At 36.2% G+C, this 24,411-nt stretch overlaps 1 protein-coding gene across 3 annotated transcripts in view; it reads right to left on the bottom strand.

The window, feature by feature from the left end:
• Positions 1–24,411, bottom strand: part of STXBP6 (syntaxin binding protein 6) — a 124,992-nt gene that overhangs the window by 26,191 nt on the left and 74,390 nt on the right. For all 3 annotated transcript variants that reach the window (XM_054200101.1, XM_054200103.1, XM_054200102.1), the window contains 2 exons: positions 9,405–9,535; positions 7,469–7,634 (listed from right to left, as the gene is read on the bottom strand). In XM_054200101.1, coding sequence (XP_054056076.1) covers positions 7,469–7,634; positions 9,405–9,535 — 297 coding nt within the window. The remainder of the gene's footprint in view (positions 1–7,468; positions 7,635–9,404; positions 9,536–24,411) is intronic.

The following is a 24,411-nucleotide window of genomic DNA, read 5'->3' as shown; positions in this document are numbered from 1 at the left end:
TCATGGTCAACTTGTCCACGAGGACTCCCAGGTCTCTCTCTACAGAGCTGCTTTCCAGCAGGTCAACCCCTAACCTGTACTGGTGCATGGGGTTATTCCTCCCCAGACGCAGGATGCTACACTGTTCACTTTCTTCCACAAAAGCACTTTTTCAAGAAGTCTAATGCACCAAAATCGACAGTACAAGCCGCAGTAAGCAATACATACAGCTTAAATGCAATTTCCTAGGAAAATATTTACCAAGGCACAGACATACAGTGAAACAAAATACACGCAAGTGTATGACTCAAAGGTGCTGGAATGCACTACAGATACCACAGCAGTGCAGTAAAACTGCATTATAAACCAATTGTATTTCGTTTATAGAGGAGAGAAGTAAATAGAACTGCCACAGTGGATCAGACTAGTGGTCTGTCTAGCTGTATGCATTACCACCTTCTCAAAGGGATGTACTGCAATAGGCAAACTGGAGTAACTACACAACGAAGTCATATCCTAAGCCCCAATAATTACTAGTTTGTTTGATGATCAGAAGAATAAGAGAATAATACATTACTTCCAATCTTTGTCTATTAATAAAATTAAGATTATATCCATATCTTTAGATACCTAATCTTTTAAATGTTTTTACATAGGCAACACATTAAAGTAAGGATTTTCATAAGCTAAGTGGTTTTTTAATTTTCTTTCTACCTTTGATCTTTTTGTCTGGTTTTAGTGCTAATAAGTGTTCCACTAAAAAAAAAAAAAAGACAAGATATTATCTACACTTTTTCAAGCCAACTACATTCACAAACCTTGGTTTCTTCTAGGATTCAGCATCACCATATGGTTTTGATGTCTTCGCCTTCCTGCCTCCAAAATACAGTACTGAAGTTTAAAGTTTAGTCAAAATAATAGAAATTAGAAATTAATTATTAAAGTCTGGAGGATATACAGCACAAAGATTAAGAGCCAAACTGACAGGTCTCCAATGTCTTTCAGAAAAACTTATCTTCTCTATTTCAAATGTACTTCTGTTGATGTTTTTAAATACTGGCATTGATGCCAGGACAGGACATTACTGTATATTGCATATTGGCTATAAATTAAGGAAATATCTAATTAGGATCAATTTTATATTGCCACAACCTTCACCCTCTTCAAAACTGAGAAATTTATTTAAACTTGAAAACTTTAAACTCTAATCTAATACATTCATAAAAATAAATACTAACCTAGAGTTAGTAAAATTTTCAATATTAACTGATATTTGTACTTAATGGAAGTCTAGCCAACCAGGAATTTTCAGAATCAGTAATTACTACAAAAGCACAGAACTCCATTCTGGCTCTGTAAAGACTAAAATCTGATAATTTGACACAAAGAAAATAATTCCCATTTCTGTGACAAACAGTAATATTCTGCATCACATAGACCCTCATTCTTCAGAAAAGGCAAGAAAATATATTGCTTAATGCTTTCTATATTATCTCATCTTAGTTATACAGATCAAAAAGGAACCAACCTTTAAAATTATAAATGTCCCTTCTCAGTTTGTGTACCCCTACAGATTTTACAAGAACATAATGTGCTTTTTTGCCCAAGATACCCATTTTAGAGAGTTAATTTAGAGCTCTGATTATACGCGATATTTCTATGGAACAAGCACTCAACTGTTCTTATCCATTCCAATCTCAACACATGGCTTTTATGCTGAAAATAGCTAAAATCCATCCAGTTAAATAAAAAATGGTAAAGCAGAATTAATCTTGACATGAACATGCAAAGCATAAAAGCGAGCACCTAAAAAGGTCTTTGTCAGCTGAAAATTTATTTCTAATATTTCAATCTCTAGACTGACAATAGCCTTTATTTTCTCTAAGGTAAACAACCGAGCATTTGGTATGCCATGGCAAGAAATATCTTAATCAAATGTAAAAAAATTTGTTGTTCCTGTACAGAAACATTGCTAAGATTCATCTGATCGGTAATTTCAAAACGGCAAAACACTGCCAAAATAACATGGTAGATGCTTTTTTTTTTTTTTTTTTTGTCAAATTCATTTGCATCAGAATTAGTTTACAAGTGAAAGTCTGTAAGAATATGTTCAGTTACACACTTTTTTCAATGGCTATCATGTCAGACTTGAAACCAGTAAGTACCAGGTATCTAAGAGGAGGAAAGGGAGCAATCCTTTTTCCCCTATCCTAAATCCTAACAGCAAGTTTTTGTTCATCTCCTTTAATCAGTCATTAATCTCGCACAGAATGGTAAACACCACGTTTACCAGGTCTCAAATGCGGTAAGCTGAGGCAATAACTTATGAAAAAAGAAATGCTCATTACCATTCTCACACTGGCAACATATTCTTGGAGGAGAAAAAGAATGGTCCATTAATAACTCCTGCCAGCTGCCACAGAGAAAAGGTTACAGAGGCAAAGATATCATTATTCTGGGGTTCTAAGAACATTTTAGTTAATTCAGCAGAATGGCTGTTAAAACCAAAGCACACAGGTAGGACAAAGCTTAAAACAAAACAAAAAAATAACAAGATCGTCACACCTTGCTTCAACCTGAGGTCTTGTTCCTTTCCAAGTATTATGCATTTCTAATACGTATCTAAAGGTGGCAGCAACTGTTTATTCTTATAGGCCCAGAATTAATCTTTGAAGAGCTTTGAATGCTGTATCACAGGGTTCTATGCAGAAATGACAGAGTCAAATTCACCCTCGGTGTCAGCCTAATGTTGTGTCAAGAATTAAGTTGTTCTAACAAACACAACCTGTAGGTCAATTTCTGCACACCACTCATCTCCAACTTTGTTTTTTACATTACTGATGTAAAAGCAATACAATCTTGATTCCCTTGGCCATCGAATAACAATTAATGTAACACAAAGATACTCCAAATCAGACATATTCCAGTATGAGAATCTGTATGTTAGAAAGATAGAAAAGTGGAAAGTATTTCCTACTTCAGTCAAAAAAACCTCTACCCCCAAATGCCTACCTTTCCTTTCATCTCCAAAATAACATCCAGAATGCATGTAAGCAATTTAGCGGGCTCTACTAAAGAAAAGACAAACTTTAAATATTTAGTACAAGATACTAGTGGGAGGAATCTTGCTACCGTCTTCGCAAATTTGAATTTGCTCTTTGTTCTCAGAATTAGCACCCACACCTTTAATCTGTTCTCATTATCACTGTAATTACTAATGTCATTAATCAAGTGATAGAAAACAGTCTAGCCTATTTAACTCTGCAGATTATATCCTCACATGATACTCAAATGAAAATAAAGCAAAAAATGGTTCTGGAGAAGAAGAATCAGGAGTAGGGCTCTGGCCCACAGGGGGAAGCGTATGTGTGTGTGTGTGCGCGCGTGTGAGGAGGTAAAAGGAGGCAGGCAATGAAGAGGGTCTGCAGTTCCACAGGGACACCCGTATTTGCTTACGGCTAAGCTCTTAAGCACTTCCCGCAGAAACAGACACAGCATGAATTTCACTTTCTTCACTCCTATCCTTTAGGAAGGAATAAGTCTTAGTAAGATAAGCAAGCTTGTAAACAAGCTCTTCAAGTTCTTTCATCTTCAGTTCCACTTGGGAGGAAGTGTTCTTTGGTGGCATTTTTTTTGTGTTTTTGAAAATATGCATTAGTTACAAGATACACATTACATATATGATGTGCATATCTGTATCATTACATACATAAGCATATATATGTGTGTGTATATATATCGTAATAGTTTATTTTAAAAAATACTTCTAGGGTATTAGAAGTTACACTGACTAACCATTCAAAAATAATAATATATTAATCGCACATCCCCCAGAAAGTTAAAAAGAATATAACCTAAAACACAAAGGCTACCTTGATAGAGGGGATGAAGAGACATGCTTCATCCATAATCTGATTGCACTGAGGTTTAAGAATTATTTGAATATACTCCTTTGGCTAATTTACAGAAAAAAAAATCCAAAACCAACAACAAAAAAATAGCAAGTTGCAAATTCTAAACTGAAATTAATTAATTTCAAGATATATTTCTCAGGTATATGTTCTTTGGTTTCCTTGGCTACATTTGGACCTTACTCTTTCCAGTCGGGATGAATTTGAGATCGACAATAGATTTCACTGTATTTTCCATAAAAAACCTCTGATACTTCAGGTTTCAGACTAAGTGGGTTTTGATATACAGTTGGCCCATCCGTGGGCTTCAAATGAGGACTGGATGATCAGAGGGCTGGAGCACCTCTCCGATGAAGACAGGCTGAGATTGTTGGGGTTGTTCAGCCCGGAGAAGGCTCCGGGGAGACCTTATAGCAACCTTCCAGTACCTAAAGGGGGCCTGTAGGAGGGATGGGGAGGGATTCTCTATGGGGGAGTGTAGCAACAGGACAAGGGGTAATGGTTTTAAACTGAAAGAGGGTAGATTTAGATTAGCTATTAGGAAGAAATTCTTTCCTGTGAGGGTGGTGAGGCACTGGAACAGGTTGCCCAGAGAAGCTGTGGATGCCCCATCCCTGGAAGTGTTCAAGGCCAGACTGGATGGGGCTTTGAGCAGCCTCGTCTAGTGGGAGGTGTCCCTGCCCAGGGCAGGGGGGTTGGAACTAGATGACATTTAAGGTCCTTTCTAACAAGAACCATTCTAGGATTTTATGACTGCAGGTATTTCCCCAGCGTCTGACCCAGTCAACTGACAACTCACAGAAAAGCTTCTAAAGTCAATGAATGGTGCTGCTTCTGGTCACTTAGCAATTACTTCATTTGCCTCAGAGTAACAGATCAACTAACATAACCCAGTGACTGAACCAACTCACAGTATTATGTATTACTATGGAGGCCTGCCTTTAATTGGGAGATATATTTTAATTGGGAGATATATCAAAGTTGCTATGACAATTTTTCATTTATTTTTAATCAGTGGAGGAAGCAGGTTTCCACTAGATAAATGCATTGTAATACATTTAAATATAAAGTAAAGCAAAAGCTTTTGAAGATGACAAAAAGAAGATTAGTGAATATTCCCCAGGTATACTAGAACATTGGGGAAAAATGCTGAGCAACACAGCAAACCTAAGAATTTTTCCACAACTCAAAAAAAAAAAAGTGTAGTTTGAAAAGCTAAGTTCATCTATTTTTTTTTTTCAATTAATTATGTTTTCAAGAAATATCAGCATGGGTATTGTAATGATACTTTTCTAACTGAATAAGAATTTATCTGTATGCACAAACACACCAATAAAGCTTGTAATTATAATACAGATACAGTAATACTGTCAAGAAAATCTAGCATCACACTAAGAATAGAAATCTGATTATTTAAAGGAACAGCAGATATTTAAACTGACTATTTCACCTTACATATTACAAGACAATTTCTAATTATATGATTGCATTTCCTTGTATAATAACTGATACAGCTTATTTGCTAATGAGGACTACCCCTCCCCATCATTTTTTTGGCAGACATCCCGTGGCTCAATGAGGCGGACACACAGAAAGTTACTGGAATTTAGGGTCAACTATTACTTGGTTTACAGTTATTAGAGTTTCTGTCCAATTTAAATCTTATCCACAGGGAGTTTGTAATCTAGTGTGAGAAAATAAGTTGACAGTATGAAGAACAGCAGAAGCACTGTATCCATGAGAAGATTGTTTAGTCCTTGACCCTATATTGCGTCCAGTCTGTACTGTGCGCATACACGCATGGATTGTGTCTGCGCACAGTCAGAATCGCGGGCAAAGAATATGGAAACAGTCACCATCTGGTATGGGAGAATGGCTGAATAAGCCCATTTTAGCTATGAAGTTGCAATAGACTGTGTGTATGCTTCACTGGACACAGTGGAGTCTAATGTGTATTAAAAAAGTAAAAGTAAAACAGAATTTTATGAATCTCAGTGGTAACTTTTTTTTTCCCATTGTGATGACACTTGTTTAAGATAAAGGTTAATATTTGGGTCAGTTGAATCAAGAACTCAATTTTGGACAGGTCAAGCTTATGAGAATAAAATAATGTGTAATGTGTGGTGAATTATTAGCACTGATTTATCAGCAGGAAGGACGGAAGTGAGCATCATTAGGAAACAGATGACAAAGAAAGGCTTGATAGGAGACTTCTTCCATGTGAAATGGAAAATTGTAAAGGCTATCTTCTCCCATCAGTACAGAAACTGCTCCTCCCTCCTCCCCACCACACCAAAAAGAAAACAAAGGAAATCCTATTAATGTGGAAGGGGAAAAAACGAGAGAGGAAGTTTACAAGAAAGTTTTGTGCCTTTTTTCTTAGTTTGAGAAGACATTAAGAGAAAAGGATGATTGACAGAATAGTTCTGACTTAGGACCACAAAATTAGTGGTAACCCCAGTGTCAGTAGCTGAAATGTAAACACCAAACTGGAGATGATGTCTGTCTTCCTCAAGTTTACCTTTCATGTTTTACAGAAAAGGGACGCAAGACAAAATAACAGCCAGAAAAAAGAGCATATGAAGGTGGCTGCACAAAATATAGTTCTGATGGTAGTGTACAGAAACTTATTTTAGATTTATGAGAGAGGAGAATTACCAGAGAGAACTGTGTAAGGCTCTCCATATAATTGATGTCTACAACAACTAAACAAAATCCCAAGTCAGCTTGCACTTCTCTTTTACAGTTTGGAAACATGAACCTTTAGGAGACTTGTTGAGAAAGAGAAAAAACACTTATTTATTCCAGCTGTGCAGAACACAGGAGGAGATGTAAGAGTTTTTAAAAGTGTTTTGGTTTAGAGCAGACAAAAAGGAGACTATTTTCAGAAATTTCAGTCTAAGGGAACAACTAAACTGGTTTATTTTCCTAAAGAATACTTTGTGAAATATGTGAAAAATCCTCCCCCCAAAATAGTTTTTGTTGCTTGGGACGTGGATGGTAAATAGCAATTTCACACACTCACCAGACTTTTTTTTTACCTGACCAGATGTTTTTTAGTCTAATCCTAAAAATTCACCTTAAGATATGCGATTTATGAAATGCTGCAAAACTCTAAACTGAGCGATTTCTGTCAAGATCAAAATAAATTCCAAAAGATCCATGGGAAGTTTAATAATAACCACTTTTTGACAGACTTCTGAGGAAATGGCAATGCAGAATAGGCTTTTAGTGGAAAATGTTTCAGGACACCCAGAAATGTTTCTGAATGAACAAAAGCAGAGACACAAATCGAAGTCAACGTTGCTAAAAAGAGGGAGGAGAACAACTTCACAAGGTGGGCAGGAGATGTTGCCTCTAGAACTGAAGACTAGGGAAGCAAAGATAGCAGAAGAACGTGAAGTGATACTCGCTGGAGAAATGCTGAAGTCTAGAAGTTTATTATTGTGAAGTCAGCATATTCAGACTCATGATTTCCAGATGTAATTAGGCTGCAAGCCCATTTGAACACAGAATAACTCATGTGCAAATCATTTCATGTCCAACTGCACAAAGTACTCCAGCTGTGATTGACTTACCTCCCATAATTTTAGATTGGCAGTTGATGAATTCTGGCTTCTTGTCTGTAAGGTATCGCTGACAAGTGTGATGTAGAACCTGAAAGAACGTGCATTTTTCTGAAGCTGTGCTTGCTACCCATTGGTCAAAAGCATTTTCAAATAGTAAATCAAATTCTGGGGAATCCTAGAAGACAAAAAACACACTATAATTATTACAGTGTTATAAATGATTTGGAGAAAGATATAGAGCTATTATTTTTAAAGGTATTATGTTGGAAAAAGCAGAAAGGTCATGCAAATCAAGACCATCCTAGGATTACTTTTCCTTTGTGTATTTTTGGACACAAAAAAAAAAGAGGCAGGAAGTTTTTTTTCTTGAAAGTATTTTTAATGAGGAATATTCAGCTATGACAAGAACTGAAAAAAGGAATACTTTAGTCCAAAACTTAAAAGTTTGAATCTCACAAGAAATCCTTGTTATCTACAGATACAAAGTTACTTATGTCTCTTATATTACACAAGGATTTGTGCCTCAGCACAAAATCTACTTTCACACTATATTATAGAAGATTTCTGCTTTCAATGCTCAACCAAAGGAGGAAAGCAAATAGCAAGTCCTAGTTATTGTATTTAATGTATTATCATGAAGTGTTGCTTATGGGTCAGGATAACATGAACAAAAGAGCATTCCCAGAAAAAAAGATAATGAAAGAAATCAAAGCCCAGCTCTATACTGTGAATCATCTGCCAAAATAAATGGATTTTATGCAAGAAGTATTGCTATATAGCAGTATTTGCTAAATATAATTTTGTAATCTAATCTAGTAAGTGCTATTTTGAATTGATGACACTAGAAATCACAGGAAGACAAGTCTGAAAGGACCATGCCAAAGCTCAAGAACTTGACAGGACTTTCAATCTGAGAGTATCCCAAGTATCTGTTATTTATATAGCGGCATAGCAGATGCTGGGAAAGGGCCTAAAACTCATATCCCTTATCTATTTGTCATTACTCTCATTTTTATTGCCCCTTCAATGACCCTCTACGCAGAGAAAATATCATTCCACCCCTTGCTTTTCACAGGGCAGTGGTCAAAGGGCTTCTTTTTTGTACAAAAGACTGTACTATGTAGTAACAGAACTTGGGGCACTATTGCTAAGATGCTTAGGTGGCTGATCAGAGCACAAATTTGAACAAACCGAGGTGGTTAGTCACAAGCAATTTTGCTATGCAATGAACACAGTAAGTCCCTTTGTGATCTCATGGTATGAGCCACATTCCTAACTTCCAATTCTGCTGTTTTACTACTGAAGATTTGTATCCATAAGCATATTACACGTTAGTACAACTTTGTCTTCAGACAGCTAAAGGTGTGCTGTATGTTCCACATTAAAAGAATTCCAGAACTACTTCCTAGGGGGTTTCTTTGTTTGGTTTTGGTTTAAATTAGTGCTCATGTACCATTGGCAACTAAACAACACCATCGCCCTTTGTAAGAAAAGACAAGAAATGCAGAAGGATCTGAGAAAAAACACAAGGTTCACAATATTTCACAAACTTGAACCTCAGTAACCTCTCCTGTCCTTGCTTCTACTTACTGCTCTATCTTACAACACAGCTGCATGCCAAAATGAACCCCAAGAGGCTTATTGCTGAAGACAAGGCAAACAAGGCTCTTATTTTTCCTCTTTACAACGAAGAGAGAGAAGGAAAAAAAGTAGGGAAAGACAGGAAGAAAAAAAACCACCGTGTGATTATGAGCTTTGGCTTCCTCCCATCTTTCCCATTAAAATCTATTTCATGTATTCCAGTGAGTTATTTCTTTTTTGACAATTTGCATTTAGACCTGTATCTTATTTTTCCAGATGCCCTTTGAATAGTGAAAGAATGCCTGATTCACAAATTAGTTACAAACGAGCTCAATTTTCATTTTCTAGAACTGTTCAAACTCACCCGATTAGGGTCTATACCATTGACCTGGCGAAGCTGCTCGAGCATCCACTGCGTTCTCCTGACAAAAGATGTAGAGCCTTCAAATTGCTTCACCTTCGTAATAGATGCTTGAGCTGGTTTCTTGTTCGTCACTGAACACATAAAAGAAAAAACATATAACTGAAGTGGTCTTAATGTTTCAGGAATGAGCTGTTTAGTTCACTGTATCAGTAGCTAGTTTGCTGGTGTATTTTCTATAGCGTCCCACAAATTAAATACGCGTCACTGATTCTGACAGTAGAACACATTCGCTTTACTCGATAACATACTGAAAAGCACATTCCTTATTGTCAGAATGATGGTATGATGCCAAACAAGCATTATACTACTCAAAATTGGGTATATTTTAGCCATTATCAGCTTAAAGTTGCCAACACCTTGTAAAAAAACAGAACTATAACGAAGGTCTTTCCATCTGCATTCTTACAACCACCTTACTGTTCTCTTTTCCCCATGCTAATTAGCATAGGTTCCTCATACACAGCCTTTTATTAACTTCTTTCTCTTCTTGTCATTTTAGACAGGAGAACACAAAGAAAAACAATAATAAAAAAAGGAGACATCACCATGTAAGTATAAGTCCATTTTTAAAAAAAAAAACCCTATTACTTTTGACTGACTTTCATGTTGGTGATTGATTGAAAAAAACCCCACAGGTTTCTACAGTCTTTTCACATCATGTCACATGTAGGTCACGCTTGTATAACACCAACTTCTATGACATTCAATAAAAATTTCCAGTTTCCAGTCAACAGACTTAAGTATATGCACTTACTGCATTAAGAAAGTAAACCCACCAAATCAGACAATAGTCTGTGAAAAATATGGTTATAAGAATTAAGGAACTAAAGATTGCTCGACCTTCCCAAAAATAATAGGTACCACAAAGACCATAAATAAGAATAATCTTACTTGTTATAAAGAAAATATATGTTAAAAACCACAAAGTCAGTCATGCAAGACAGCTCTGCTTTTGGGGAAAAAAAAATAAACATAAACCACTCCAATTATTATCCTTAACTCTGCATCTAGTTTTCAAAGGGTTCATTAGAGCTAACTTTTCAACAGCAGGAAAATTATCTTCCTGTATTAAGACTTTTTCTCTAAACAAGCACATTTTTTTAAATCAGTGTAACTTTTAACTTCCATGAAATTTTTATAAGCAGTTTTAGGCACTTTCTATAGTCATACCCTGTATTTTATTTACATGTTATTTATCTGTTGCTGTATGTTAAATCACGTCCAAGCACATTTTCACTTTCTGTGAAGAAATAATCTGCAGAATCATTGTACTGCACACAACTGACAAAAGCTAGTGTGTCATTTATTTTTCTCCTTAGACTCTTTATTTCCAAAAATCCTTTTATCCTTATGGTCCTCCAAAAAGATAATTTTTGGAAAAGCTGGCAGTTAAAAAAAGGCTTTTAAAATAATCAAGAATAGAATAGTAAGATTGCTTATTTTTGTGCTCCTTTACCCAAATAATCAGGAAAACCATCTTCCCACTCTGAAGATGCGTGCTGCATACACTTCTGCATGCAGGGGCACAATTATACAGTACATAAACACTGATGTAATACTTCATCATTCTGTAAAATTAAAAAGTTAATATTGTTTCTTAGGATGAAAATTTACCAATGCACAGATTACAGTACTTTGGAATAGATTAGCAAATTCACATTAATATGGGAAGTTCTTTTCAATATCTCAGATTTACACATTTTCAGTTCAGTGTGTGTCTGCGTCTCTGCATGTGAAAGTCTAAGCACCCTGATGAGAACTTAATTTGATAAACAGAAGATAAATTTCCAAGAAAATTTTAGTAGGTAGAAAACAAACAAAAAAATTAGATACTAACATTCCACATGTCAGATAGTTGTTTTAAAGAAGTTACTTTGGAATAGAAAGCATAATTGGACTCAATATATTGACCAGACTATTAATAAGGATGTAATAAACTGATTGTCAGACGTGTATTGGTGCAGTACGCAATTCAGAATCGCATCAAATGGTACAGGACATGAGAAAAATCAATTTGGTATCAGAAAGGTAGCAGCAAAATTAGATCAGAACAACTACTGAAATGCAAAGACTAGATGTTACTAAGAAGTGAGATTAATATTAAGGATTCATTGATTGTTCAATGGCCTATGTACGCAAGCCTAACAATATAAATAAAGCAGAGGTGACAGGCATCCTATCTGTACTCATACAGTATATAAAGGCTCTGTTTTTACCCCACACCATTGAATGGGAAACAAATTCAAAAGTGACACAAGCAGACCACAAACTTATGTCCCTACCTTCCCTGAATTCACCCTTTCTAATATTTACTCATGTCTTTTTTGCCAACCCATGATGACTTTGGCTGACTCTGTAGCACCTCACTGGAACGAGTTTCACATTTTTTCTACAAAGCAGTACTAATAGAAGGCTATCTAACAGTGGCTCAAGTTTTTTTTATATATATATATATATATATATATATATATTTTCCCTTTCCACACAAAACAGGCAATAATCTACTGCTGAATGAGCCATGTATTAGAAACAGAACATTGTGTATACTATACATAAGCCACATATAGAATTAATGCTAGTAGCACTGCAAAACAAAGTGTTCAAAACCAGGAAGCACAAGACAGAACAATTATGTGATCAAATGCTATTTTTCGCCCCCCTCAGAATCTCATGGATAATCAATTATGAGATGTACTGCCTTAAACTTTAATACCGTAAACTTCTCACTGCTCTGGAGACTTCTACATGACATATGCTCTAGCGGTCTTAAAAACAGGGGTCATTTCAAGGTGAAAATATAAAATTTTATAGATAAGATAGTTAAACACTAAATGTCTCATCTCAACATTTCCAGAAATTGTTTGCCTGATTTGACTTGTCCAAAAAATCTAATTCTCCAAACTTCTCTGCGTACCATTTTTAATAATCAATGAACAGCAGCTTTGTCTTCAGCTGGAGCCGTTAGTGCTCTGTCCTTCGGCAAACGACAACCGCATTAAGTGCATAAACTTCATAAACTCTTGATAACGTCTGTGAGTGATCAACTATAAAAACATCTTGATTAGATGACTGTTTCTATATCATCCACCACACAGTAAGTCTAGGAGAGGCTGAGAGGGCTCTTCTTCTACAGAAGAGCTTATAAGGGTCTTGGGTATCTCAGTCATCTTCAGTAGAAATTCAGTCTCAAGTTTGCGGATGCGATTCTCTTGGAAAAATGGCAGTTCTCCCTTTAGGTCTCACACTCATAATTACTGCACACAGCCAAATAGATCTAGTTGCATTTCACCTTTTGTGTCTTGGTATTTTAGGAAAAAGCTAGCATTTCTAGAACATTCAAAAAAAACCCAGCTACCCACGAACCCACCAAACATGCTTTAAAAACTTCATGTAGTCCGTGACAGCTTGACAGTAGTATGGCAGTCATTACAACTCTGCGAAACCCTTTGGCAGCTGGGAAAGCCATCCTTACTAGCTGCTCATTATGTTGCTTTGCAAACTAGAGCACTTCCACACAAGCCACTGAGTGGGTGTTACCTTGCAAACATGTTAAAAAGTCTTAAATCTGAGAAAAATTGGAAGCAATTACATGCTCCTAGCCACACTGCCTCTCTGACAAGTCATTCAGATGAGTTCATGAAAATCTTCCACAATCATTATCTACCTTAATAAATTAAAAGATGATACTTAAGTTATGCTCCAATTTTAGGTCAGGTTTTTTTGGTTTTGCTTTGCTTGGTTGTTTGGTATTTTTTGTAACAGAACTTAACATTATGCCTTCAAAATATGAAGCTATAGTTAGCGTGGACAAAGCACATTTCTTTGAAACCCATCAATAGATGGTAGGTCCATATGGTATTTCTGTGTGTCATCAGATGCGAATGAAAACTTTAAATTTTTATTTAATTTGTTTTTTAAAGGAACATACAGTTACTGCTAAAGTAAAAGAGAATGTATGAGGAGTCACGTACAGCAATTTATGATGTAAGACATGGAGTCTGTGGGGGGTTTTTTTGTCTGTTTTTTTTTGTTTTTGTTTTTGTTTTTTTGTTTTTTTTTACACTAGATTAACATATAACCAAAAGATACCAAGTCAGAAACAGTGGTATTTCTTCTGGGATTGAAGACATTATTAACCATTTTGCATCATAAATAAAAATAAGTTACAGTATTAAGTTTCAAAGAGGTTGTTAAAGTTTGAGAGGCATGCATTTAAGTGAAACACACTGTTTCCAAAGCAGATCAGGGAATACAAGGCAGAAATAGTCAGAGCAGAATTAGCTTTAGAGAATGCTGTGACTGAGTCTGCAAAGTCACTGTTCTCATCATTGGGAACACACGGGAACATATGTATTTGAATTCCAGACCTCAGCTAGAATCCAGTACCATGTGTATGTCTAGCATCTTAAGCAGCAAATCAATACAGCTCTTCACACAGGAAGCTAAGGGAGACTAAACTCACAGTCCAACTTCATCTCCTCTGCAGTCCAGACACATTTTCTTTATTTTTTCAGTCATTTAAAGTACCTTTACTTGAATGTAAACGATAAAATAATGAAAAATACCTACCCCAAAACACGTGGCCTTGAGAAACAGACTGAACACTCTGAACCACTGCACGATGAACTTTCATTTATTTTATCAGACTTGAAATGCATATTGGAAAGGTGGTGTCTGTCCTTGAAGATTTGACTCTGGATATCAGTGTTTGCTTTGGGCGTTCTTTAAATTTGGGTCTGCGTATTTAATAACTCAAACTCTAGGTAATTAGGAATCTTATGACAAATGGCTTGATTGCCTCACAAAATTTATAGTCATATTGCAGTGCATTTCTAAAGTGCTGAATGACTGAAATAACTACTGAAGAGAGAAATTAAAAAGTACAAAGTCTTCAAAGCAGGCAGTGACTGCTGCAACTGTTCACGTTATAACAAGTTGTGTTTTTTTTTTTTTTTATCTGGGCACTTCACAGATTAATAAATTAAGCAGCCTTAACTTTTATCGCTGTTGTGTCACTAGCTCTTGAGAAAAAAAAAAAAATAGTACAAATGAGGTGAGATCACTCAAAAAAATTACTTCATCTATGAAATTATTTAATTTGTGAAAGTAACAGACTGAGACTCGTTCCTGAGCAGGCCTGCAGAAGTCTGCTGAAGGCACTGGCTATCTGTGTAGTTCAATCCAAAACTATTCATCAATTTAATGTTAAATCAGTGTTAGATGCCAAATCCCGTACAGTGGATACTCATCCCTCAGCTCACAAATAACCAAAGATGCAAAGTTCGTCTAGCTGTCCGTCGGTAATTAATGATGGAAAATATCTTTAGAATGCATCCAAGACAGTCTAAAGATCTCTTTGATGAAGAAAATGTTAAATTCAATACCATGGAAGTGTGGTATGATTTCATGGTCACTGTATCTAGAATTTAATCATTCCTACCTTCTTGTAGAAAAGTTGCCCTAAAGCAAAACTCTTCTTTTCACAGTGAGACTAAGTCTGAAAACAGCCAGGAGTTTCCTAAAATCGCTTTTGATTCAGTCAGAATAAAAAGAGCAAATTTAAAATCAGCAGCACATTTTAATTAAAAATATTATTTAATATCTGATATAGATTTTATTATAAAAGGGATAAAATTATATATTAGTATTTGCGGTAGAGATGCACCTTTTTTCAAGCCAGTTCTTAAGGAAAAAAAAGTAGGTTATGAACAGACTGTGACAGAGATAATTCCTCCTCTATGCTTTCCAGTTCTCCAGAGCTACATATTGAAAAGCTGCCTTCTCCCTCCAGACTTCTGTTTCTGCAATTACATCTAATTCTCATTCTGCAAGTGCCTTCGCTCCCAGCCACCAAGGAAACAAATATTTCTTAAACTTGCAAAGAGCTCGTTGACTAAAATTCTGACAGTCACGTACACAATCCTAGTAAGCTATGGCTACCAGTTAGGCTGATGATCTGCGGTTTCTGTCCATTGAAAAAAAAAAGGCGACTGTTTTTTTTTCTTTGTCCAATTGCTACTCAATTCTGCCACATGTTTGAGGTTTTGTATTCCGAATACAAAGCATAAGTAACTTGTGGAAACGCCTCAGAAGTCTGAGCAAGCCCAAGACAGATTTTTTTCTTGCAAATGTCATAAAGGCTCAAAGAAAAGACAACATCAACAAGGACTAACCCTCATTTGCTACTCTTACCTACATAATTCCAAAGCAAAAGTCAAGAAAATAAGATTTATCTCTGTTCCTCCAGCATGAGGAGCTTTTCTTTCTGTCACAAAACCAACCTTACAATTGTTTCCCCCCATTTCAAAAATCTTACTCTCCTGTTCTCTTCCCAGAGTGAGGAAATGGGGACTAGGCAGGGGAAAGGACACTAAATAACACATCCCTCAACCCTTATATGATAGTAGAAACTTGTATTATTGCTGTTCCACAATGCATCAAGGCAGTTTGAACTACTACTGCTCAGGCCACACGGTCCTATAAGCACAGTACAGTCCTGGCAACCAACTTCCAGAATTTTCCAAAGCAACTTTCTAACAATCAGAAAAATGAAGCTGAGGGTTAAGTAAAATGGAACGAACGGGTATATCTGTCTTATTTAGGTATTAAAGACTACAGACCAGATACATGAAGCTGTCTTAGTATACCATGTGGATTTGAGGAAAACTATTTCTAGTCTGCTTCACATGATAGTTGTGAGCTTTGCTGTCTCTAGCAACTCCAACCTTGAGTCTGAACACCAAAGCTTGTATTATTTCATGTTTTCTCAGGGCAGTTTCAACTAAAAACTGATTTAATGTGGAGTGTAAATTAATTCTAGAACTTTGAGCCTTCCCACTGTGGTTTCCAACTGCTATGTCCCTCAAACTTCATACCTGCTATGGTTCTTAGACCTCAACCACCTACAACACAAAGAGATGCTCTGAGAAGACAGTGATAACAACAACCCAGACTTACATTGCCACCTCTAGGATTAATTTTAAGTACAGAAAAAAGAAAAAAAAAAAAAAGGTAAGTTTGTAGTAGAAGACAGCTAGCGTCACTGAAAATAAAAAAAAGCAGCTAAAACTGGGGCAGGTTTGAATTCCCACTTGCTGGTCAAGGCTTGCTGGGTGTCGAAACGTCTGATAAATTGAGGCTTGACTTCTCAGAACTGCATTTCCTACTTTTGTCCATATTTCCTCTTTCCTTCCATTGACAATGCTTTCTCACCATCGGCGATATACCTAAGGAGCTGAAAGCAGGGAGAACCTGCAGTTCCCTCCTTCTCCACTTGCCAAATAAGACAAGGGGATGTCAGTGGCCCTAATACACAGCAATTTAACCAAAAATTAATTCCTTCTGTTTCTTTAGGCACAGCATAATGTTTTGACATCAAATTAGAAAACATGAAGAAAAATGAAGCTTTCAGACACAAGAGGCAAAGTACTCATAAGCTTAAACACACAGTTTTTCCCCAGAGCACTTCCCAACAGTTCAAATAACAAAAAATTTGCATCACCTTTCTGCTTAAATCAGCATCTACTGCATTACTGTCCATAAAAAGTTGCCAGTCTCACTCTCATTGCTTTCCAGATAAAAGTGCATGAAATATGTATCTCAATTTAGTTTTATTCATACATTGTTCAAAATATAGTTTTGTTTAAGTGATATTTGTTGGTTCTACATACAAGTTATCTTCATCTGCTGAACAGTAAACCAAAATCAAATACTAAAAAAATCAATTACCCTGGACATTCAGATTAAGGTATGTGGTATCCTCCCAAGATGAAAGAGTAGACAAAATTGTTTTCTGGTGCATTCAAATAAAAAAAAAAAATTGCTTTGGGTTGCAATGAAAAATTATTTGTTTTTTCATGTGAAAGGCACATAAAGTGCTATAAGCCTCAAGTGAGAGCCTGTATGTTTTCAAACATACCACCCAGTGCATTAATAACACAGTCTGCTTATAGGCAGAGTGTCTTGCCTTTCAGTTTTGCACCTAGTTTTCCATTATATTTACTTTTTACAGAACCATGTAAATACACGTACTTCAAAATAGATTTTATGCCTATTTCAAACACTTTTAGTCCCCATCATACCATATACATTATAGTCCTTACAGTTTCTTGACAGACTGATTTTTCATGCCTATCAAATTTTTAAAGCTAGAAAGATAGAGATATTACATTTATAAATTAATAGTTTGCTTAAATTATCCTTCATATACTAGAGCAATAGAGTTTATGGTATTGATACCAAAGCAACTGCTTTTCATATTGGCACAGTTATATAGACAGATGCAGTTAACTGTGGAAAGAATGGCAGACTTCATTTTATAGACAAAGACAAAGCTTCTGCTTAACCGCAAATATTTGGAAAGGAATTTTATTAAACACATACTCACTTCCAGAATGATGACTGAACTTCCAGGTTTTGTTGGAATTGCCTTTTACTATTCCATATTGCGAAGCAGCCAACTTTCATCCTTTTTCCTGCATACGGATAGTCAGCTACATTTGAAAACTCGAGATATTTCTAGTCACACATCACAAATTTGAGTTGTATATACATCTTAAGTTAAAACCTATCGAGAGGACAGGATGGTACTCTGACAGACCTACCAAGGCACTGTTGCTGAAAAGGGAGATAAAGGTATTCCAGGCAGGTCCGAGGTAAAAGGGGTGACTTCCTCACAACCCAGGGACCAAAGTCTTCATCAGGGACCTCTCAACCAGTGCAGAGCTTCTGCTGAACCTGGCCTAGAGCATTTCACATTAGTATTTCACCTTGTCCTGTGATGGTAGAGCCTCACTTCTTAACTGGAATACCTATTTGGTGCCTGAGAATTTCAGCCCACTATAGCATGTGCCTTTCTGTATTAGTCTGGATCATCTACAGCTTCAAACTTCTTAGCTCTCTTTTCCTTAGAAGGAAGGCAGCATCCCACACAGACTTTACTGAACAGGTTACTTTAAATAGCCTTGTGAGCATTTACGCACACTTCAGAAAATCCCACTTCAACGTAGTTTAGAAACCAAGGCTTAAGATACAGACCACAGTGAATACTTGTGTGGGTGGCTTAAGATATTCCTTTTATCACATTCTGGTCACTTCAGCACCTGCAACTACGGAGAACCACTTAAAGTCAATACCACAGAAGTACTTCAACTCTTAAGTGGAATTTGGCATAATTCCCGTACAAGTTAACAGATGTGCATCCGCATGCAGAGAGTACACTAGGAATTACCTCACCAGCCTGAAAACAACATTTGAACTTCACAGCAAGTGTCCTGAGGGGCAGGAAGAGGATCTGGAAAATTAAAGTTCCAATTCGTTACTCAGTAACTCACACAAAAACTACGGTATTAAGAAGTAGTTCTCCATTTATAAGTTTGCTTAGATAACTTGACAGGCTTCAGTTTCTGGAACAAACTGAATGAACTTTTGTTCATTCTTTGTTTTAGATGACTTTTACGATCCTACAGTGCAAGAGGACCCTGTTGTAACAGGGTAGAGTGCTTACTGGAGCTTCTAAAGACATGACTTGTAAAACTGTGCTCCTTTCTTGATTTTGCACTGAATCAGTGCCCTAAAATATAGAAGACAAGCCTACTACTAAAGAAAATACTTTGCACACAGCAGATGCAAGAAAGGACTCTATTACATCTGTTCAATACAAAATCCCTAGCTTTTGCTGTACATTGGCACAAATCAGAACCGCAGTGGGCAAATTTTTCAATATTCTTGTAACTCAAACTTTCAGATGGACACAATTGTACAAAACCCTTCACATTCACATGTTTGAGTGATAACATACAAGTCTCAATATAAGCAACTAAAAAAGGATGGTAGACTTTGACCACTTCAGATTATGAAGAAATTAAAAAACAAACACACACCCAAACCAAACCAACAAAAACCCCAGGAACACACCTGTACGGAAGTACAGGGGGTGACTAAAGGCAAGGCCAAGCACAAAAAAAAGTGGGCCAACGGCTGCAATTCCAAGTTATCACCATACATTATTTTAACTGAAGCCAGTTATTTAAATCCTGTCCATTCAAAACCAACAAAAACCAGTATCTCAACCTATGAAGGACTCTAGCCACAGTATATAACCCACAATACATTTATTCATCAGAAGCCAGATATCCAGCCTTTCCTGCATCTTATTGCTGTAAATGCAATAATTACTGTGAAGGGACATTTTTACATGCAGAATTTATTTTGCTGTCTGAATTATTTTCTGCAGACAATGAAAATGAAATACATCAAGCAACATATACATTTCATGCAGCACTTAGCCTGAGATGCAGAAGCAGGGAAAAAATAAAAATCTATAAAGTATGTATATTTGGAATACTTTGACCTTTTATGTTCATAAAAATAAGACTACTAGTACTACTATTATTATATCTGGCAGAATGCTCATATTACGTGTATCTTACACAAACACAAAGGATAGTTACATATCAGCAGGTCCCATCTCTATCCTATGTACTCAGTAGTAGTCCAGAGAGTAATTTTTTTTTTCATATGTATGTGTGTGTACGTATGAATGAACAGACTTTTGAAATGCAATCTTACCCCTCCCCCAGCCGCCACCACTCCCAATTTTTAACTGCTTTAAAAAATGTGAATGGAACAAATTAACTTTAGGCACCAATCTTCACTGATTTATATATTAGACACTATCAAGGCAGCTCAGAGGTATGACTAGAAACCTCCATGGGACAGAATGAATCCTGCATGGTGTTTTATGGACAGGTCAGCAGACAGCATCCTTGTTACACTTCCAATGCCCATTGTGCCTCTGGAAGTCAGTTTTCTCTGTCCATCCACAACCAAGGGCTTTCAGCGTTTGCTCGTGCACACTGAGTTCAGTAGTTAAGTCCTCTTTGGTTTGCAAAGCACTTTGAGACCAAGACACAGAAGGTAATACGTGACTATAAAAATCTGAAATCTTTAACCATGTGAATAGTGATTGAAAACCAAGTGAAATTGATACCCTAATGAGGCTAACTTAAAAAGTTTACAGAAAGTGTCTTGATGAACTGGGACCTGACACAGGTCATTTATCCTCATTTTACCCACAACTCATTTACCCTCCATCCTTTTCCACTATGCTTTATTCCTCTGATCCATTTTAAATTTTTTACAATGATGGTATTTCTCAAACTGCCTTTTTTTCTTCCAACTGTTGAGGTATTGCAGCTACCCACTAAGCTTGTTTCACTTCATGAACAAGTCTCAGGTAATTAAAGTGTCTAGAAACTAAAGTATCTGCGTAGTTTGGTACTTTTACTATACTAATGCTTACTTGCAGACTGATACATCAAAAGGCCCTACCACAATAAACGAAGAGCAAACAAACAGCTACAGCCAACACCAGAAGAATGAGAGTGACAAACATTGAACAATTGGTTACAATTCTAAAAAATATGGCAAAATAAACATGAAGGAAAAACATGGTAGACCATTTAAAGCAATAAATATATTTTGGTTCCCTTCCTCTTTAGACCACAAAAACAGGAAAAAAAAAAGCCTAATTCAGTTCCCCTCTCCCTGTCTCCCTGGCTGCATGCTCCAAAATAGTAATCCAAAAAAATCGTGACACCCTTTAAGGGAGAGTGATTTTTGTGGGGAAAAAAAAAATTACTGCTATTTCATAGGCATACTTCTTACAGGAATATACTCCAGGTAGTTCTTATAGGCCCCACATTTGCTTCCCAGTAATATGGAAGACTATGCTTCTTATTCATAACTCAAATGAAATTTGGCTCCAGAATTAATCTCTTAGCTGTGAAGCTATGAAAACCTAACCTGAATGTGCCCCTGGTTATTACTTAACACATGAAATTTCAAAAAGAAGAACATGGAAACAGGTTTAAGATACAATTGATGACTCATGCTTAGTGAGAAAAATAGATACTCTACAGACACAGAAATGTCTCAAAAAACAAGAATCTAGAAATAACTCTTACACATCTTAAATAGAAAACAGTGTCTTAAAAACCTTTTAATGACTTACTATGCTAATGTAGCATTAATTTTTAATTTGCAGTAACATTTCACTGCTCATAGTAGCTTTCCTTTGTGAAAATTTTTCCTCTGAAAATAACTAAAAAAAAAAAAATCTATACTGACAGTGTTACAAATTAGCTTTCCTCATGAATTTATTTTAGAGCACAAAAAATGAGCAACTCAACCTTATTTCTTTGCACGTTATAGATCCTGATAACAAGAGGTCTTTGCAGCTGACCGTCTGTTCACCAACCTTATTTTTCTACTGTACTGTACACATTGTACAGCACTATTATGAGGGACAATATCCTTTTCATTACATTTCATAAATCCAAGCAAAAGCAACTGTTCACCTTGCACACCAACCCCCCCCAAAACAGAGAGAAACTCATTAGCATCCGAAACACATTATTAGTTACAAATGAAAAAAAACTGTTTCCAGTAATTGCAATGATTACTAGCAATGATTTTATTAAACAATAAGATCATAATTTCCTTTACATTTTTATCAAACAGGATTGTTAAAAAACATGTAATGCGAGTAAGTTTCACAGCAATATTTTTACATTCTACATCCAACAGGATTCACTGTTTGGTCCTCAGCGGATTAACAGTTTGCCAATAGCTCAGTTGGGATGTGCCTATGTTTGACCTGCCTGAAGAGACAACTGTTTCCAAAGAAAAATACAACACAGGAAATAGCCCACTGGCAAAAGCACTACAACCACCTAAACAGACAAAAAGTCTCTTATGCTTTTTTTTTTATTTTATATACTACTATCACTATGTACTTTGTCTAAAACACTGTACCTTGTCTAAAAACAAAATCACCACAAAAAAACCAACCAAAAACCCAAATGACCAAACCAAAAAATCAACAGCAAAAAACCCCAAACAAATAAAAAACCACAAACAAAAAAGGTCCAAACAAGAAAACCCTAATCAAACTACAACCCACAATTATTTTCTCTTCTTCAGCCTGGCCTGTAATGGAAGTACTTTTCAGGTTAACAGACACTCACTAAAGCCTTCTAAACATTGTGATCCTACCTAAATAGATACAGAAGAGAGAAGGAAAACTGACAGACCTAAAAAAGGCCATGAAATAATTTTTGACATACGAAGTGATACATTAAGAGGCTAGACCTAAAGTCAGAGCTGAAATGTAAAGTGAAGCCAAAAGAGAAATGAGATTTCAGTTTGGAAATGTTTTAAAGTTTCATTTTGGGTCCCAGGTGCATACTGAAGTGTTATTTAACAAGTCTGTATAGATTGCACTAATTTTGTCCATCATCTGTAAATGCGAACAATAGTTACCATAGAGATACATTCCAGTTTCCCTCTACCAAGTACCAATTATCATCAAGTCACAATGCCCCCCCCAAAACAAACAAAAAACCCCAAAGAGAAGTAGATCATTAAAATATATGGATCCCCAAAAGCAAGTCTCATTGATACAGTAAAGAAGTGAAACAGAAATGCAAAGAACTCATTAAAAAAAATGAAGTCAGAACTTTCAAAATTATTTTTACACTGTACATTAGTGATCACCATTTGATTTAAGATAAATAGGAGGCATTCAGTAGTATAGCACTCAAGTGCTATAGCATATACTTCTTCCAACTGCCTGAGACAATTTTGATACTGTATAGCAGATTCTACTGATATGTCATTTTTTCTGGAAGATTAAAAACAGTGACTCACTCCCTTCTCCAATAAGATGCAACACAAAAGTCCTTCTCCTCCTTCACAGGGCACGAAATTAACCACTATGTTCAACACTTCCAATATATAGACTAAAATACAAGACCTTGGGTTTTTAGAGGTTGAATGATGGAATCAGGGGATAATTAGTGAAGTGTACACCTCAAGAGCTGCAAAAGAAGACATCAACACATGTTTTATGAACTGAGTTGACCTTTTGAAGGGTTATTAATCATCCCTACACAGAGCCAACTGAGCTAATGACTCAGGTTCTCTCAGTTAAGCTGCATGGACAGGGAATGCATATTAATGCCTGGTTTGTAACAGACCAGCAGATTAGGGTTTGAACACTATCTCATCTAAGCTTGGTCTGCTGTGGCACACTTCATGGAAAACCAGAAAGAGACAGAACCTCTTCCTCAGAAAAATATAAAATGCACAAAAACTATTGCATACAAATTACCCACAAATCTAGCCTGCGCATCTGTGCTTTGCAAAACAAAACAACAACAAAAAAAAACCACCACCACAACCCCCCCCCCACCAAACCAGAAATAAAACTATGTCTGCTGAAAGCACTGCTGCTTGCTTTGTTTTTAAACCATCTGAACAATAGGATTTTATCTGCTCAAGTAAATAACTGAATTATTTGGCTGGAAGCATGTGTTTTGCATGACTGAACTGGATCAATTTCCTACCAGTAAGAGCCAGTGAAGGTATAAATGAATTGACAGTACACAAAGAATAAAGTAAAGGTAACTCACACACAGAGGAAAGAGTATTTTCTTTAACGCAATATCCATAGCATTCCTGGACACAGTACACTAGTATCAGTCTTTGAGAGGGGAAAACCAGTTACTTTCATTTGCACATTGCGTGTATGAGTAACACATTTATATCTAAGCCAAATTAAAACCAGGTGGAAGGAAAAAAAAATAAATATGTTCTTCAGATCTTCATTTCCTCTACCTTCAAAGGTTAAAACTAAAGAACTTTGAAGCAGACAGATGCAACAGTTTCAAAGATCTTGAAAGGAGAAATGAAACACAAAGAAAAAGAACAGGCATGAAACATGAAGAAAGTATATATCACAGAAATCAAGGCTCTTAAATATATAAAATAGTTTCACTATCTAGCAGAAGTTATACAACTAGGACACTCAATAGTTTGAGCTTGTGCCAGCAGGTGTGCCCCCTTAGCTTACAGTCATGCTGTGACTGTTGGTATGAGAAATATA

The sequence above is a fragment of the Rissa tridactyla genome, chromosome 4 (genome assembly GCF_028500815.1).
Source record: "Rissa tridactyla isolate bRisTri1 chromosome 4, bRisTri1.patW.cur.20221130, whole genome shotgun sequence".
NCBI classification, from domain to species: Eukaryota; Metazoa; Chordata; class Aves; order Charadriiformes; family Laridae; genus Rissa; species Rissa tridactyla.
Note: the sequence above shows the minus strand (reverse complement) of the source record. Positions and strands in the feature narration are given on the sequence as shown.